The sequence below is a fragment of the Salvelinus sp. IW2-2015 genome, linkage group LG11, assembly GCF_002910315.2.
Source record: "Salvelinus sp. IW2-2015 linkage group LG11, ASM291031v2, whole genome shotgun sequence".
NCBI lineage: Eukaryota > Metazoa > Chordata > Actinopteri > Salmoniformes > Salmonidae > Salvelinus > Salvelinus sp. IW2-2015.
The window spans coordinates 50,688,373-50,707,778 of NC_036851.1; the positions used below are offsets into that span (position 1 = coordinate 50,688,373).

A 19,406-nucleotide genomic window follows, 5' to 3' on the forward strand; every position below is an offset into this window, starting at 1 on the left:
AGAGGACTGGCCACCCCTCATAGCCTGGTTCCTCTCTAGGTTTCTTCCTAGGTTTTGGCCTTCCTAGGGAGTTTTTCCTAGCCACCGTGCTTCTACACCTGCATTGCTTGCTGTTTGGGGTTTTAGGCTGGGTTTCTGTACAGCACTTTGAGATATCAGCTGATGTAAGAAGGGCTATATAAATACATTTGATATGATTTGATCAGTCTGGTGTTCTCTGTAATGACCTCAGTGATCACTGTGTTTGTAATGGCTTCTCAGTGAAACGACCTGTCCTGATTTGTCATAGACACTTGCTAAAAAACTTTAATGAGCAAGCCTTCCTTCATGAACTGGCCTCTAAAATGGTATAGAATCAGCTTGATCCCCTCTCTCGAAGACGCTTGGACCTTCTTTTTTGATATTTTCACTGGTATTGTTAACAAACACACACCCATAAAGAAAATGAGAATTAAAAACAGGTTCAGCCCCTGGTTCGACAGTGATCTTGCAGAGTTACTCCACCTAAAGAATTGCATTTGGCGAAATGCTCGGCACACGCATACTCCAGCTGACTGGCTATCGTTCAGGCAAATTAGAAATAAGTGCACTCAGGCTATCCGGAAGGCCAAAGTTAGTTACTTTAAGGAGCAGTTCTCTCTCTGTGGGTCTATCCCCAAGAAGTTCTGGAAAATGGTTGCAGACCAGGAGAATAAACCCTCCTCCTCACAGCTGCCCATGTCCCTTAATGTTGATGATGTGGTTGTTACTGACAAGAAGCACATGGCTGAGCTCTTTAATCACCACTTCATTAACCTGTCTAGGACTGGGGTTCCGCTCGCCAACAGCCAATGAAATTGCAGGGCACCAAATTCAATCAACAGAAATCTCATAGTTCAATTTTCTCAAACATACAAGTATTAGACACAATTTTAAAGATAAAATTCTCGTTAATCCAACCACAGTGTCCGATTTTAAAAAAGCTTTTCGGCGAAAGCAGAACATATCATTATGTTAGGTCAGCAACTAGTCACAGAAAGCATACAGCGATTTTCCAACGGAGAGAGGAGTCACAAAAAGCAGAAATATTGATAAAATGAATCACTAACCTTTGATATTCTTCATCAGATGACACTCCCAAGACAACATGTTACACAATACATGTATGTTTCGTTCGATCAAGTTCATATTTATATCCAAAAACCTCAGTTTACATTTGGCTTTGCCTCCAAAACATCCCGTGAATTTGCAGAGCCACATCAAATCACAGAAATACTCATAATAAACATTGATAAAAGATACAAGTGTTTTTCAAAGATTTAAAGATATACTTCTCCTTAATGCAACCGCTGTGTCAGATTTCAAAAAAACTTTACGGAAAAAGAAAACCATGCAATAATCTGAGTATGGCGCTCAGACGACAAATTAACCCAAAGAGATATCCGCTATGTTGGAGTCAACATAAGTCAGAAATAGCATTATAAATATTCACTTACCTTTGATGATCTTCATCAGAATGCACTCCCAGGAATCCCAGTTCCACAATAAATGTTTGATTTGTTCCATAAAGTCCATCATTTATGTCCAAATTACTCCTTTTGGTTCGCGCGTTCAGTACACAATCTAAACTCACGACGCGCGGGCAGGTCCAGGCAAAAGTTCAGACGAAAAGTCATATTACAGTCCGTAGAAACATGTCAAACGAAGTATAGAATCAATCTTTAGGATGTTTTTAACATAAATATTCAATAATGTTCCAACCGGAGAATTCCTTTGTCTCCAGAAAAGCAATGGAACAGAGCTCGCTCTCACATGAACGAGCGTCACGAGCTCCTGGCATTCTGCCAGAGCCCTGACTCATTCCCCTCTCATTCGGCCCCACTTCACAGTAGAAGCATCAAACAAGTTTCTAAAGACTGTTGACATCTAGTGGACATCTACCCCATAGACACTGTTGACATCTACCCCATAGACACTGTGTATTCGATAGGCCAAGAGTTGAAAACCTACAAACCTCAGATTTCCCAGGTTTTCGCCTGCCATATGAGTTCTGTTATACTCACAGACATCATTCAAACAGTTTTAGAAACTTCAGAGTGTTTTCTATCCAAATACTAATAATATGCATATATTAGCAACTGGGACTGAGTAGCAGGCAGTTTACTCTGGGCACGCTTTTCATCCAAACGTGAAAATGCTGCCCCCTATCCATTACAAGTTAAGTCAGGATTCCTATTTGACTCAGCCATGCCTCCTTGCCCGTCCAACATTTACTCATCTCCCACCCTTCTAATGTGCCTATCCCAGATGCTTCTCCCTCTTTTTCCCCTGCCCTCTACAACGTTTCTCCCTGCAGGCAGTCACTGAGTCCGGGGTGTTAAAGGAGCTCCTTAAACTTGGCCCCAAAAAACCATCTGGGTCAGATGGTTTAGACTCTTCTTTAATCTTGCTGCCCCTATCACCGCCAAGCCTGTCTCTACATTCTGGGGAGGTTCCCATTGCTTGGAAGGCAGCCACAGTTCATCCTTTATTTAAAGGGGGAGATCAAGCTGATCCTAACTTTTATAGGCCTATTTCTATTTTGCCCTGTTTATCAAAAGTGTTGGAAAAACCTGTCAATAATTAACTGACTGGCTTTCTTGGTGTCTACAGTATTCTATCGGGTATGCAATCTGGTTTCCGCTCAGGTTATGGATGCGTCACTGCAACCTTAAAAGGTCCTAAATTATGTCACCATTGCCCTTTATTCTAAGCAATGAGGCTATTTTTATTGACTTGGCCAAAGCTTTTGATACGCTAGACCATTCCATTACTGTGGGCCGGCTAAGGAGTATTGGTGTCTCTAAGGGGTATTTGGCCTGGTTTGCTTACTACCTCTCTCAAAGAGTGCAGTGTATAAAGTCAGAATATCTGCTGTCTCAGCCACTGCCTGTCACCAAGGGAGTGTCCCAAGGCTCGATTCTAGGCCCCATGATCTTCTCAATTTACATCAACAACATAGCTCAGGCAGTAGGAAGCTCTCTCATCCATTTATATGCAAATGATACAGTCTTATACTGAGCTGGCCCCTCCCCGGATGTTGTGTTAAATGCTCTACAACAAAGCTTTCTTAGTGTCCAACAAGCTTTCTCTACCCATAACCTTGTTCTGAACATCTCAAAAACAACGGTCATGTGGTTTGGTAAGAAGAATGCCCCTCTACCCACAGGTGTGATTACTACATTTACATTTACATTTAAGTCATTTAGCAGACGCTCTTATCCAGAGCGACTTACAAGTACTACCTCTGAGTGTTTAGAGATTGAGGTAGTCACTTCACACAAGTACTTGGGAGTATGGCTAGACGATGCACTGTCCTTCTCTCAGCACCTATCAAAACTGCAGGCTAAAGTTAAATCTAGACTTGGTTTCCTCTATTGTAATTGCTCCTCTTTCACCCCAGCTGCCAAATGAATCCTGATTCAGATGAACATCCTACCCATGCTAGATTATGGAGACATAATGTATAGATTGGTAGGTAAGGGTGCTCTCGAGTGGCTAGATGTTCTTTACCAGTCGGCCATCAGATTTGCCACCAATGCTCCTTATAGGACACTTCACTGCACTCTATACTCCTCTGTAAACTGGTCATCTCTGTATACCCATCGCAAGGCCCACTGGTTGATGCTTATTTATAAAATCCTCTTAGGCCTCACTCCCCCTTATCTGAGATATCTACTGCAGCCCTCATCCTCCACATACAACACCTGTTCTACCAGTCACATTCTGTTAAAGGTCCCCAAAGTACACACATCCCTGGGTCGCTCCTCTTTTCAGTTCGCTGCAGCTAGCGACTGGAACGAGCAGCAACAAACACACGTAATCAATAAAAATGTCTAGAGCTGCCGATTTCAAGGAGCGGGACTCTAACCCGGAAGCTTATAAGAAATCCCGCTATGCCCTTCGACGAACCATTAAACAGGCAACATGTCAATACAGGACTAAGATCGGATCGTACTACACTGGCTCTAAAGCTCGTCAGATGTGGCAGGGTTTGCAAACCATTACAGACTACAAACTCCCGGGTGGCGCAGTGGTCTAGGGCACTGCATCGCAGTGCTAGCTGCGCCACCAGAGTCTCTGGGTTCGCTCTGTCGCAGCCGGCCGCAACCGGGAGATCCGTGGGGCGACGCACAATTGGCATAGCGTCGTCCGGGTTAGGGAGGGTTTGGCCGGTAGGGAGGGTTTGGCCGGTAGGGATATCCTTGTCTCAGTATGTAAAAAAAAATAAAAAATAATAATAATTGTAATAAAATGTATGCACTCTACTGTAAGTCGCTCTGGATAAGAGCGTCTGCTCTTGGCCGGTAGGGATATCCTTGTCTCAGTATGTAAAAATGTAATAAAATGTATGCACTCTACTGTAAGTCGCTCTGGATAAGAGCGTCTGCTAAATGACAAAAAAATGTAAAAAAATGTACAAATGGAAGCACAGCCAAGACCTGCCCAGTGACACGATCCTACCAGACGAGCTAAATTAATTATATGCTCGCTTCGAGGCAAATAGCACTGAAACATGCATGAGAGCACCAGCTGTTCCGGAAGACTGTGCGATCACACTCTCCGCAGCCGATGTGAGTAAGACCTTTAACTTCTCTGGGATATGTGGGACGCTAACGTCCCACTTGGCCAAAAGCCAGTAAAAATGCAGAGCGCCAAATTCAAATAAATTACTATAAAAATCTAACTTTCATGAAATCACACATGGAAGACACCAAATTAAAGCTACACTTGTTGTGAATCCAGCCCACATGTCTGATTTCAAAAATGATTTACGGCGAAAGCACACCAAACGATTATGTTAGGTCAGTACATAGACACAAAAAAACACAGCCATTTTTCCAGCCAAAGAGAGGAGTAACAAAAAGCAGAAATAGAGATAAAATGAATCACTAACCTTTGATGATCGTCATCAGATGACACTCATAGGACTTCATGTTACACAATACATGTATGTTTTGTTCGGTAAAGTTCATATTTATATCCAAAAATCTGAGTTTAGGCAGGACGCTACTGGCCAAAAGCCAGAGAAAATGCAGAGCGCCATATGCAAATAAATTACTATAAAAATCTAACTTTCATTAAATCACACATGAAAGATACCAAATTAAAGCTACACTGGTTGTGAATCCAGCCAACATGTCAGATTTCAAATAGGCTTTTCGGTGAAAGCAAACAATGCTATTATCTGAGGATAGCACCATAATAAACAGAGAGAGAAGCATATTTCAACCCTGCAGGCGCGACACAAGACGCAAAAAATATATATATAATTCATGCCTTACCTTTGACAAGCTTCTGTTTTTGGCACACCAATATGTCCCAAAAAACATCACAAATGGTCCTTTTGTTCGATTAATTCCGTCGATATATATCCAAAATGTCCATTTATTTGGAGCGTTTGATCCTGAAAAACACCGGTTCCAACTTGTGAAACGTGACTACAAAATATCTCAAAGGTTACCAAAAGTACTTTGCCAAAACATTTCAAACTACTTTTGTAATACAACTTTAGGTATTTTTTTACAAAAATAATCGATAAAATTGAAGACGGGATGATCTGTGTTCAATACAGGATTAAAACAAACTGTAGCTAGCCTTCTGGTCATGCGCCTCTAACAAACAGGACACAACAAGTGACCCTGATTAAAAATGGCCGAACTTCTTCATTACACAAAGGAAAAACCCTCAATCAATTTCTAAAGACTGTTGACATCCTGTGGAAGCGGTAGGAACTGCAAGAAGGTCAATTAGAAATCTGTATTCCCAATGAAAATCCATTGAAAAGAGAGTGACCTCAAAAAAAAAAATTCTGAATGGTTTGTCCTCGGGGTTTGGCCTGCTAAATAAGTTCTGTTATACTCACAGACATGATTCAAACAGTTTTAGAAACTTCAGAGTGGTTTCTATCCAAATCTACTAACAATGTGCATGTCTTATCTTCTGGGGATGAGTAGCTGGCAGTTGAATTTGGGTATGCTTTCATCCAAACGTGAAAATGCTGCCCCCTATCCTAGAGAAGTTAAACAGGTCAACATTCACAAGGCCGCAGGGCCAGACAGATTACCAGGACGTGTGCTGCGAGCATGCGCTGACCAACTGGCAAGTCTTCCCTGACATTTTCAACCTCTCCTTGTCCGAGTCTGTAATACCAACATGTTTTAAGCAGACCACCATAGTCCAAGAACACTAAGACAACCTGCCTATATGACTACCGACCTGTAGCACTCACGTCTGTAGCCATGAAGTGCTTTGAAAGGCTGGTCATGGCTCACATCAACACCATTAGCCCAGAAACTCTAGACCTATTCCACTTTGCATACCGCCATAACAGATCCACAAATGATGCAATCTCTATTGCACTCCACACTACCCTTTCCCACCTGGACAAAAGGAACACCTATGTGAGAATGCTATTAATTGACTACAGCTCAGCGTTCAACACCATAGTGGCCTCAAAGCTCATCAATAAACTAAGGACCCTGGGACTAACACCTCCCTCTGCAACTGGATTCTAGACTTCCTGACGGGCCACCTCCAGGTGGTAAGGATAGGTAACAACACATCCGTCACGCTGATCCTCAACACAGGGGCCCCTCAGGGGTGCGTGCTCAGTCGCATCCTGTACTCCCTGTTCACTCACGGCCAAGCACGACTCCAACACCGTCATTAAGTTTGCAGATGACACAACAGTGGTAGGCCTGATCACCGACAACGGCAAGACAGCCTATAGGGAGGAGATCAGAGACCTGGCAGTGTGGTGCCAGGACAACAACCTCTCCCTCAATGTGATCAAGACAAAGGAGATGATTGTGGATTACAGTCGTGGCCAAAAGTTTTGAGAATGACACAAATATTAATTTCCACAAAGTTTGCTGCTTCAGTGTCTTTAGATATTATGGAATAGTATGGAATACTGAAGTATAATTACAAGCATTTCATAAGTGTCAAAGGCTTTTATTAACAATTACATGAAGTTGCTGCAAAGAGTCAATATTTGCAGTGTTGACTCTTCTTTTTCAAGACCTCTGCAATCCGCCCTGGCATGCTGTCAATTAACTTCTGGGCCACATCCTGACTGATGGCAGCCCATTTTTCCATAATCAATGCTTGGAGTTTGTTAGAATTTGTGGGTTTTTGTTTGTCCACCCGCCTCTTGAGGATTGACCACAAGTTCTCAATGGGATTAAGGTTTGGGGAGTTTCCTGACCAAGGACCCAAAGTATCGATGTTTTGTTCCCCGAACCACTTAGTTATCACTTTTGCCTTATGGCAAGGTGCTCCATTATGCTGGAAAAGGCATTGTTCGTCACCAAACTGTTCCTGGATGGTTGGGAGAAGTTGCTCTCGGAGGATGTGTTGGTACTATTCTTTATTCATGGCTGTGTTCTTAGGCAAAATTGTGAGTGAGCCCACTCCCTTGGCTGAGAAGCAACCCCACACATGAATGGTCTCAGGATGCTTTACTGTTGGCATGACACAGGACTGATGGTAGCGCTCACCTTGTCTTCTCTGGACAAGCTTTTTTACGGATGCCCCAAACAATCGGAAAGGAGATTCATCAGAGAAAATGACTTTACCCCAGTCCTCAGCAGTCCAATCCCTGTGCCTTTTGCAGAATATCAGTCTGTCCCTGATGATTTTCCTGGAGAGAAGTGGCTTCTTTGTTGCCCTTCTTGACACCAGGCCATCCTCCAAAAGTCTTTGCCTCACTGTGCGTGCAGATGCACTCACACCTGCCTGCTGCCATTCCTGAGCAAGCTCTGTACTGGTGGTGCCCCGATCCTGCAGCTGAATCAACTTTAGGAGACCGACCTGGCGCTTGCTGGACTTTCTTGGGTGCCCTGAAGCCTTCTTCACAACAATTGAACCGCTCTCCTTGAAGTTCTTGATGATCCGATAAATGGTTGATTTAGGTGCAATCTTACTGGCAGCAATATCCTTGCCTGTGAAGCCCTTTTTGTGCAAAGCAATGATGACGGCACTTGTTTCCTTGCAGGTAACCATGGATGACAGAGGAAGAACAATGATTCCAAGCACCACCCTTCTTTTGAAGCTTCCAGTCTGTTATTCGAACTCAATCAGCATGACAGAGTGATCTCCAGCCTTATCCTCGTCAACACACACCTGTGTTAACGAAAGAATCACTGAAATGATGTCAGCTGGTCCTTTTGTGGCAGGGCTGAAATGCAGTGGAAATGTTTTGGGGGGATTCATTCCATTTGCATGGCAAAGAGGGACTTTGCAATTAATTGCAATTCATCTGATCACTCTTCATAACATTCTGGAGAATATACAAATTGCCATCATACAAACTGAAGCAGCAGACTTTGTGAAAATTAATATTTGTGTCATTCTCAAAACTTTTGGCCACGACTGTACAGGAAAAAGAGGACCGAGCACGCCTGCATTCTCATCGACGGGACTGCAGTGGAGCAGATTGAGAGCTTCAAGTTCCTTGGTGTCCACATCACCAACAAACTAACATGGTCCAAGCACACCAAGACAGTCATGAAGAGGGCACAACAAAACCTATTCCCCCTCAGGAGACTGAAAAGATTTGGCATGGGTCCTCAGATCCTCAAAAGGTTCTACAGCTGCACCATCGAGAGCATCCTGTCTGGTTGCATCACTGCCTGGTATGGCGACTGCTCGGCCTCCGACCGCAAAGCACTACATAGGGTAGTGGGTACAGCCCAGTACATCACTGGGGCCAAGATTCCTGCCATCCAGGACCTCTATACCAGGAGGAAGGCMTGKKTYYTCWKATCCTCAAAAGGTTCTACAGCTGCACCATCGAGAGCATCCTGTCTGGTTGCATCACTGCCTGGTATGGCGACTGCTCGGCCTCCGACCGCAAAGCACTACATAGGGTAGTGGGTACAGCCCAGTACATCACTGGGGCCAAGATTCCTGCCATCCAGGACCTCTATACCAGGAGGAAGGCMYKDDWHYTCWDATCCTCAAAAGGTTCTACAGCTGCACCATCGAGAGCATCCTGTCTGGTTGCATCACTGCCTGGTATGGCGACTGCTCGGCCTCCGACCGCAAAGCACTACATAGGGTAGTGGGTACAGCCCAGTACATCACTGGGGCCAAGATTCCTGCCATCCAGGACCTCTATACCAGGAGGAAGGCCCTAAAATTGTCAAAGACTCCAGCCACCCTAGTCATAGACTGTTCTCTCTGCTACCGCACGGGAAACGGTACCGGCGCACCAAGTCTAGGTCCAAGACAGCTCTAAACAGCTTCTACCCCCAAGCCATAAGACTCCTGAACATCTAATCAAATGGCTACCCAGACTATTTGCATTGCCCCCCCTCCCTCACACACCCCTGCTTCTCTCTGTTGTTATCATCTATGCGTAGTCACTTTAATAACTCTACCTACATGTACATATTACCTCAATTACCTCGTCCCCTGCACATTGACTCTGTACTGGTACCCCCCTGTATATAGTCTCGCTATTGTTATTTTACTGCTGCTCTTTAATTACTTGCTACTATTTTTTCTTATTCTTCTTCTTATTTTTTTAACTGCATTGTTGGTTAGGGGCCTGTTGTATTTGGCGCATGTAAACAGTGCATCCAAATACCTGTTGTATTTGGCACGTGACTAATTCGATTTTATTTTATTAAATGATCAGTGTTTACACTATGGTGTAAACTAGTTTAATTCTAAGTGTTTACACCATAGGGTAAATAAACTAGCTTAGTTATCAGTGTTTACCAGTGGTGTAAAAAGTACCCAATAGTCATACTTGAGTAAAAGTAACGATACCTTAACAGAAAATGACTCAAGTAAAAGTCACCCAGTAAAATCCTACTTGAGTAAAAGTAAAGATACCTTAATAGAAAATGACTCAAGTAAAAGTCACCCAGTAAAATCCTACTTGAGTAAAAGTAAAAAAGTATTTGCTTTTAAATATACTTAAGTGTCAAAAGTAAATGTAATTGCTAAAATATACTTAAGTATCGAAAGTAAAAGTAAAAGTATAAATCATTTCAAATTCCTTATATTAAGCAAACAGCACGATTTTCTTATTTTTTTTTTTTTTTACAGATAGCCAGGGGCACACTCCAACATTCAGACATCATTTACAAAGAAAGCATTTGTGTTTATTGACTCAGCCAGATCAGATGCAGTAGGGATGACCAGGGATGTTCTCTTGATAAGTGCGTGAATTAGACCATTTTCCTGTCCTGCTAAGCATTCAAATTGTAACTAGTACTTTTGGGTGTCAGGGAAAATGTATGGAGTAGAAAGTACATTATTTTCTTTTGGAATTTAGTGGAGTAAAAGTAAAAGTTGTCAAAAATATAAAATGTTAAAAATGTTAGTATGTAGCTTACTCTGACTGACGGAGCCATCAACAGAGATCTGTTATCTAGCTCAATGAATTTAGGTCTATAACCTCCATTGTTGAGTGAAGAGTCAGACTGCAAACATTTAGGAGCTGACAGTGGGTGACATGAGAACGTTTTTTCTGTTTGCAGTCCTGTGAATCTGGTACCCAACAGCTTTATTAGATATTGCTTGGTGTAGACTTGGTCAACTTTATTTATCCAGGTTGTATATCCTTGATAGGCTACCTGTAATCTCGGTTGGAAAGTGGACAGTCTGAGGGTTACTACTACTACAAATGGTCTTCTGAACAGGAAAGGATGATCAGACCAGAGGCACAGCCCTTTGTGCTGTTGTCTGTGCCCAACAATGTTTGTACCATGTTTTGTGCTGCTACCATGTTGTGTTGCTACCATGTTGTTATGTTGTGTTGCTACCATGCTGTGTTGTCATGTGTTGCTGCAATGCTATGTTGTCATTTTAGGTCTCTCTTTATGTAGTGTTGTGTTGTCTCTCTTTTTATTTCATTTATTTTTATATTTAGCTAAATATTATATGATACTACAGATATAAATCTTCTACAGATATAATCCCTCCACAGATATAATCCTACAACAGATATAATCCCTCCACAGATATAATCCTACTACAGATATAATCCCTCCACAGATAAACCTTCTACAGATATAATCCCTCCACAGATATATTACTATAGATATAAACTCTTCCACAGATTATATCCTCCACAGATATAGATCACTAAGTACTACAATATGATCCCTACATGAATCTAAGATATTAGATCGTCCTCCACAGATAACTCTCAGATCTAAATCCTACAGATATATATCCTCTATAGACTATAAATTCTAACAGCATATAACTTCGCCAATAATCCCCTCCAAGATATAATCCTACTACAGATATATAATCTCGACAGATGATAATCCTACTAGCAGATATAATGTGCCCTCACAGATAAAAGCTTCTACAGGATAAATCCTCTCCCAGATTAATCTATACAGATATAATCCCTCCACAGATTAACCTTCTACAGATATTAATCCTCCACAGATATAATCCTACTAAGATATAATCTCCACAGATAAATCCTATCTACAGATATAATCCCTGATTAATCTACAGATATAATCCTTCTAAATAAATTAATAAAGATAATCTACAGTATAATCCTCCACAGATATAATCCTTCTACAGATAATCCTCACATAATAATCCTACTACAGACATATCCCTCCACAGATATAATCCCTCACAGATATAATCCTACTACAGATTAATCCTACTACAGATATAATCCCTCCACAGATATAATCCTCCACAGATATAATCCCTCCACAGATAATAATCCTACTACAGATATAATCTTCGCACAGTATTAATCCTTCATCAGATTTTTTATTTAACTAGGCAAGTCAGTTTTAAGACAAAATTCTTATTTACAATGACGGCCTACCAAAAGGCAAAAGGCTTCCAGTGTGGACGGGGGCTGTGGATTAAAAATAAATAAATATATATATATATATAAACTCAGCAAAAAAAGAAAGGTCCTCTCACTTCAACTGGTTTATTTTCAGCAAATTTAACATGTGTTATTTGAGAAATGCTCAATGGGATTGAGATCCAGGCTCTTTGCTGGCCATGGCAGAACACTGACATTCCTTCTTGCAGGAAATCAGTCACAGAACGAGCAGTATGGCTGGTGGCATTGTCATGCTGAGGGTCATGTCAGAGAGCCTGCAGGAAGGGTACAATGAGGAGGAGGATGTCTTCCCTGTAAGCGCACAGCGTTGAGAATTGCCTGCAATGACAAAAGCTAGTCCGATGATGCTGTGACACACCGCCCCAGACCATGACGGACATCTCCACCTCCAAATCGATCCTGCTCCAGAGTACAGGCCTCGGTGTAACGCTCATTCCTTCGACGATAAACGCAAATCCGACCATCACCCCTTGTGAGACAAAACCGCTACTCATGAGTGAAGAGCACTTTTTGCCAGTTCTGTTTGGTCCAGTGACGGTTGGGTTTGTGCCCATAGGCGACGTTGTTGCTGGTGATGTCTGGTGAAGACCTGCATTACAACAGGCCTACAAGCCCTCAGTCCAGCCTCTCTTAGCCTATTGCGGACAGTCTGAGCACTGATGGAGGGATTGTGCGTTCCTGGTGTAACTCAGGCAGTTGTTGTTGCCATCCTGCACCTGTCCCGCAGGTGTGATGTTCGGATGTACCGATCCTGTTCAGGTGTTGTTACACGTGGTCTGCCACTGCGAGGACGATCAGCTGTCTGTCCTGTCTCCCTGTAGCGCTGTCTTAGGCGTCTCACAGTACGGACATTGTAATTTATTGCCCTGGCCACATCTGCAGTCCTCATGCCTCCTTGCAGCATGCCTACGGCACGTTAACGCAGATGAGCAGGGACCCTGGGCATCTTTCTTTTGGTGTTTTTCAGAGTCAGTAGTTAGTTAGTGTCCTAAGTTTTCATAACTGTGACCTTAATTGCCTACCGTCTGTAAGCTGTTAGTGTCTTAACGACCGTTCCACAGGTGCATGTTCATTAATTGTTCATGGTTCATTGAACAAGCATGGGAAACAGTGAACAATGAAGATCTGTGAAGTTATTTGGATTTTTACGAATTATCTTTGAAAGACAGGGTCCTGAAAAAGGGACGTTTCTTTTTTTGCTGAGTTTATAAATATAGGACAAAACACACATCACGACAAGAGAGACAACACAACACTACATAAAGAGAGACCTAAGACAGCAACATAGCAAGGCAGCAACACATGACAACACAGCATGGTAGCAACACAACATAACAACAACATGGTAGCAACACTACATGGTACAAACATTATTGGGCACAGACAACAGCACAATGGGCAACAAGGTAGAGACAACAATACATCACACAAAGCAGCCACAACTGTCAGTAAGAGTGTCCATGATTGAGTCTTTGAATGAAGAGATTGAGATAAAACTGTCCAGTTCCAGTGTTTTTTGCAGCTCTTTCCAGTCACTAGCTGCAGCGAACTGAAAAGAGGAGCGACCCAGGGATGTGTGTGCTTTGGGGAACTTTAACAGAATGTGACTGGCAGAACGAGTGTTGTATGTGGAGGATGAGGGCTGCAGTAGATATCTCAGATAGGAGGGAGTATAATCCTTCTACAGATATAATCCTCCTACAGATGTCATAGTTGGTACTCGTAACAGTCTATTCTATTCTTGGCCGTGTTTATGTGCCAAGTGAATGTGGTGATTGGCTACCCAACACACGGCAAGCGGTACCGGAGTGCCAATTCTGGGATCAAAAGGCTCCTGAACAGCTTCTACCCCCAAGCCATTAGACTGCTGAACAGTTAATCAAATGACTACTCTGACTATTTGCATTGACCCCCTTTTTTACACTGCTGCTACTCACTGTTTATGATCTGTGCATAGTCAATTTACCCCTACCTACATGTACATATTACCTCGACTAACCTGTACCTCCGCACATTGAATCGGTACCGGTACCCCCTGTATATAGCCTCGTTATTGTTATTTTATTGTGTTACTTTTTACATTTATTTTTTATTTACTTTTTTAAACAATTCTTCATCCTTGGTTAAGGGCTTGTAAGTAAATATTTCATGGTAAGGTTGTATACCTGTTGTATTCACAGCAAATAAAATGTTATTCATTTATTCTCCTGAGAGGTGAGGAAGGATAGAGGTGAGGAAGGATAGAGGTCCCTTACATCCAGAAACAAACCCATTGCCCTTGAGCTGCCCATCTCCTTTGCACTGTGAAGATCTGGGGCGGTATCAGGCATCTGGGAGTAGAGGTGGTCTAGGTCCCACCTGCCCATTTAACCAACCTGGACTCAGGGGTAGACGTAACATAGTAAATGTAAATCTGGGTCCCTCTAATTAGTAAGATATGTTACATTTCATATGGTATGTATTAATTTGTGGATGCCATCATTCATTTTGTATGATATGTTACAAATTACAATTCGTATGATATGTTACAAATTGCAATTCATACAATATGTTACGATAACCTACCCTCTAATGTAACAAAACAGTTTCCCGGATTCACATGAACTATGTTACGTGTAGTCTATGAGACCAGACTGATACAATCTTCAAAATGTATGCCTATTTTAAAACATCATTCCTACTTGGAGACACTTTATGAAAAAGGGCACTAAAAGTATGACAAATGTGGTGAAATGCCCACAATATCCAGAGCCACTATGAAAAGCCTACAATTGAACTCTTCATCATCACAGGACTTTGTTTTTTGATTTCAACCTAACTAAGCCCCAAAACTCTCAAAAGTGCAACCGTTTCCATGCTGTGTCATTTTGTCATTCCCATTTTCTCAGTGACAAGGGTCTGTTATACATGTTTACTCTCTCCAGCAGTTTTATAGCTATAATTGACAAGCCTGATTTGAATTGCAGGCAACCTGTGTATTGCGGGTGGGCTGTAGCCTAGCTACAACAGAGGAATGATGTAACGTTGACTGTGTAATAACTGCCTAACAACACCGGCCATAGCCAGCCCTGACAACTGTCATCAAGTTCTGATGTACAGTCACCGAGTGTCTGCCAAAGCTATTACATCAAAGAGATAATGAACTTACTTTATTTATCGATTTCGATGGTTTGCATTGATTGATTGATTTAACCTTTATTTTTATCAGGGAGTCATACTGAAAGCAAGGTCTAAATGACAGAAAATACACACATCAATATAAATACAAAATAGCAAACAGAAAGAAAAACACGGTCATAAAAAACAAACACATTCACCAGTAATTAGGTCCTCAATCATCTTTCTGAATTACCCAAGAGGCACCAGAACATAAACTTTAAGAACATTTTGAAGATTGTTCCATAAATAAGTTGGAAGAAACCTAGAATGAGTTGGCTTGCTCCAGTGACAGGCAACCAGACAGACAACAGGTTAGCTTAGCTAGCTAGGGTGGGCAAACCTCCCAAATGACCTTAGGGTCTTAATCAATTCTAAGTACACTTCCTTTCAATTATTAAATATTCGAGTAGTTTTTGTGGCTGCAAAGACTCTGGCACGGCCGGGCGAGTGTTACCTTCAAGAAAGAGTTGATGAACGTAATGATATGAGTTAAAAAAACAGACAGTACGTACCTCTCAAATAGTATTCTGACCGCAAAGATCCCCAAAGCCAGCGGTAAGACAGAGAGCAAGTGACTGGCTTTTGGATACTCCACCCCGAGCGCTGGGTCTGCAAGGTCCGCCCAAGTCACATTATGTGGGAGCCAAAATCTCTCGTTCCAAAACCAGGCTGAAAGAGCAGCCATGGTCACCAAAAGTGGTTTCAATTAAATAAATATATCCTAAGGAAAAACTTGAGAAACGTTTCCACCGCCGTCCCTCCGTTTTGTGCCCCTGACGTGATGGATTTCTTGGATTAAGGAAGTGAAATGGGCCACGGCCCCACCTCCCGCCCGCTATTCAGAGGTATCATTGATGGAATACTGTTACTTTGCCAGTCCGCAGCCACCTAGCTAGCTAGCGTTCTTGTCAAAATAAGAGATAATCAATAATAATCCGTGATTAAAATCGTGTGCCCAATATAGGTGAATGTGTGATGTATGTAGAAAATTGTCTTGACCCCCAGACTTGACTTTAAAAGTTGAACAAGAGAAGGCCACCACCAAGCGGCCATCCATAGTATTACAAGGGAGACGTTCTGAAATGTCATGATTACCCCACATTTCAATCAACCGACAGCAAGAGACAAATACAGCGCCACCTCACACCAAGTGTGAATTAATTGTCAGGTGGGCGTACCATGAACATCTAACGTAGTTATTTAATTAGCCTAAAATAAATTCCCAACCATGTGGATTGACTTCAAATTAAATGTTTGCCGATAATTGTTGTCATCAGCAGCCTACGCTTTAGCCTAATGCACCATGTCCGATTACCATATCTTAAGGACATTATCAACATAAATATTTAACTTATTCATCGTCTGTTATCAACATTAAAAGGGTATAATAGGCATTTTATCTAAGAAAATGTCCGAACAAATTAGCCATTTTCATTCACTAGAAATACACGTAAGCCTAAGAACGTAAATGCTGAGGATAAGGGTTTTGCAAGCGCCAACATTCTCCAAAAAAAGAGACAATTCCCAAATGCATGTGCATTCATTAACATACGTAATGAACGGAGGCACAGTCTGGTAAAAAATATATATGTGAAAGCGTCTCCATAATAATGGAGGAATCCACTGACACACAAGACCAATATGTTCTTCACATTTTGTAGGAGAGCTAGGTGAAGAAGAAGACGTTCCAAATGGTTCTGGCTGATACAGGTAGAGAACTATTCAGGCAGTGAACTATTCAACAGTGTTCCCGAGAACCTGCGCTTTGTGGAGACAGAAATATACTCCATATACTGCCGCCTTTACCGAGTTGGAGAAGTTGTTGGGGGTTTATTTCTATAGCTAATGAAAATATGTCAGCCATTTATGTTCTGAAAATAGTCTACAAATCCCACTCTACATTTTCTGTTATAAATATGCCCTTCATATCCATATGTATTGTAACGACCCTGGGTTTATAAGATTTATAATAATTTATAATAAGGTTTATAATAATCTATTGCTAAATTGCAGGTTTTGCAGAATATATTGTTTTCTGCAAAGAGCGTCTCAGCAGGTTATTGGCGTGCTCTTTTTTTAAGCAATATTCAGATTTTGAATTGTTTATATTTTCTGGTTGTCTCTCCCCTTTAACTGTCCTAATTGCCCCATTTTTATAACCTCCACGATCAGCGATTGAGTCTGTTGGAGAGGATCAGTTTGAGCAAAGTGAAGTGTAGAATAACTGATCTACAAACAGTAGGTCTACGCCTATTTACTCTTAACTGCCTTAACTTGTTAAATTAAAAATTGCACCGTTATTGTGCTATTATCATCATACTGTATCATGACTATTTCTGGTTGTTCTTTGCAGGTCTTTTTCGCCAGTAATTACAGCATTATCCACTGGCTTGCAGCAGGCAGAAAATCCTAGGATATTCTCTTTCAGCGTTTCTCAACTAATTGGTCGTGTCACAAATTTGGGTCGGGGGACGTTTTGAATGGGTGTCAGAGTATTATTTTTTATTTTTTTAATGTTTTAAATGAAAAAATACTCCAGTCTGAACAAAAACAACTTAAACCAGGTAGAACGTGTGTAGAAATGATAATGAACTTAAATAATAATTATTCAATCACAGTATTTTCCTTTTTTGCTAACACTTTACGGTCATAACCATGTCATAGTAGCTGACATAACTTGTCACAACCTGTTGTAATATGGTCATAACACTGTCATGACACATACATTTAGACCTGTTTTGACATAAATTGCGTTATTTTATGGCTGGTTATGACACCTACATAAGAGTGTCAAAACCTACAAAACCTACCACACAAGTTTATAACAAGTTAGGTCAGCTGTTATGACATTCTATGACATACTATGACTGTATTATGAAGTATTTAATGCTGGTAGTAGTTACTAATAGTTTACTATTTACTGTTGGTAGTAGTTACTAATAGTTTATTATTTACTGTTGGTAGTAGTTACTAAGAGTTAACTATTTACTGTTGGTAGTAGTTACTTATAGTTCCTGGCCTATCTAGCCTAGAAACATAACTCATTCTCAGAAGATTCTGAAGTCAAACTCATCCACTATATATTCATATATAACTGTAACTCACTTGTCCACCAGGCCCTTCTTCTTCAGAATGTGGTTGACTTCAGCTGCAGTGGCTGGACCCTGGAGCTTCTGACCATTCAACATCTCCTTCTCCAACTCCTCAATTGTCTACAAATTGTGTACATTTGCTTTTTTTATTGAGAAAAGGCGAACAGGGAGAGCGAGGGAGGTTGAGAAAAAAGAGGGAGAACAACAGAGAGAGAGAGAGAGAGAGAGGGAGAGAGAGAGGAGAGAGAGAGAGAGAGAGGAGAGAGAGAGAGAGAGGAAGAGAAGAGAGAGAGAAGAGAGAAGAGAGAGAGGAGTAGACGAGAGAGAGAGAGAGAGAGAGGAAGGAGAGAGAGAGAGATCGAGAGAACGAGAGACGAGAGAGAGAGGAGAGAGGATGAGAGACCACGAACGAGAGGGCAAGAGAGAGGAAAACAACAGAGCCAAGACCACACTTTACTCTGTTAGAGGGTATGGTTACTTGAGCTAAAGTAGCCAACCACCCAACCTACACCCACCACCAGCCCAGACACAGAGCTTCCTACCACGGACCCCCAGACATCAAACCGGTGCAGGACCCAGGCTGAAGAACTCTGGTCCCGAGGAGCTGAGAGAGAGCTTACCACAGCGCTGAAGGAAGGTAAAGGCCAACCGTGAGGATGAGAGACCCTTACCACAGCGCTTCTTTGAGGACGGTAAGGAGCCACCGTCGAGGAAGAGGAGCCTTACCACAAAGCGCCTTGAGGAGGTAAAGGCCACCGTGAAGAGAGAATAGCTAGTGCAGGAAAAGGAAGGAGATGGGTAAGGAGTTGTCTTGATCATCTCAAGAGGTGCTGCATCACAGAGAACAAGAACTGTAGAGACATCCAGGACAGAAGCTGCAGCCCTAACCACCCCAAACACCCACCTCCACCTACAACCCCCCCCCCCCATACCGACGAACCCTTTACCCACACCCCCAGGTCAACAAAGGGAGGGCTCAAATGGGGACACCTACTACAGAGAGAAGCTCTCTGGCCCCCCCTGACACACCCGCACATACCCCTCCTACACAAGCCCTGTGTACCCCAGCCCCAGACCGTAAACCCACTACTCTGGTAAAACCCACTGAGGTGGCCATCCTCCAAGAGGATAGACTCTTCCCCCACCACAAGATGTCCAAAATATGGTGCCCAAAACGCAGGATGCACTCCACATCCTGTCCCAGCCTGACTTTGGCACACCAGGCCACATTATTATTCACACCGGCACCAACAACCTACGAGAGGAGCAGGAGAGAGTAGGCAGCCTGG

The 19,406-nt window shown here is 42.2% G+C and overlaps 2 protein-coding genes across 2 annotated transcripts in view; both read right to left on the minus strand.

Moving 5' to 3' along the window:
- Positions 1-16,018, minus strand: part of LOC111970771 (ceramide synthase 5) — a 45,606-nt gene extending 29,588 nt beyond the window's left edge. The window contains 1 exon segment of the mRNA XM_070445809.1: positions 15,538-16,018. Coding sequence (XP_070301910.1) covers positions 15,538-15,710 — 173 coding nt within the window. The 5' untranslated portion in view covers positions 15,711-16,018.
- Positions 16,019-18,126: 2,108 nt separating this feature from the next.
- Positions 18,127-19,406, minus strand: part of LOC111970773 (SWI/SNF-related matrix-associated actin-dependent regulator of chromatin subfamily D member 1) — a 34,113-nt gene continuing 32,833 nt past the window's right edge. Inside the window, 3 exon segments of the mRNA XM_070445810.1 lie at positions 18,127-18,237; positions 18,682-18,889; positions 19,263-19,372. Of these exon segments, the coding sequence (XP_070301911.1) occupies positions 18,127-18,237; positions 18,682-18,889; positions 19,263-19,372 (429 nt within the window).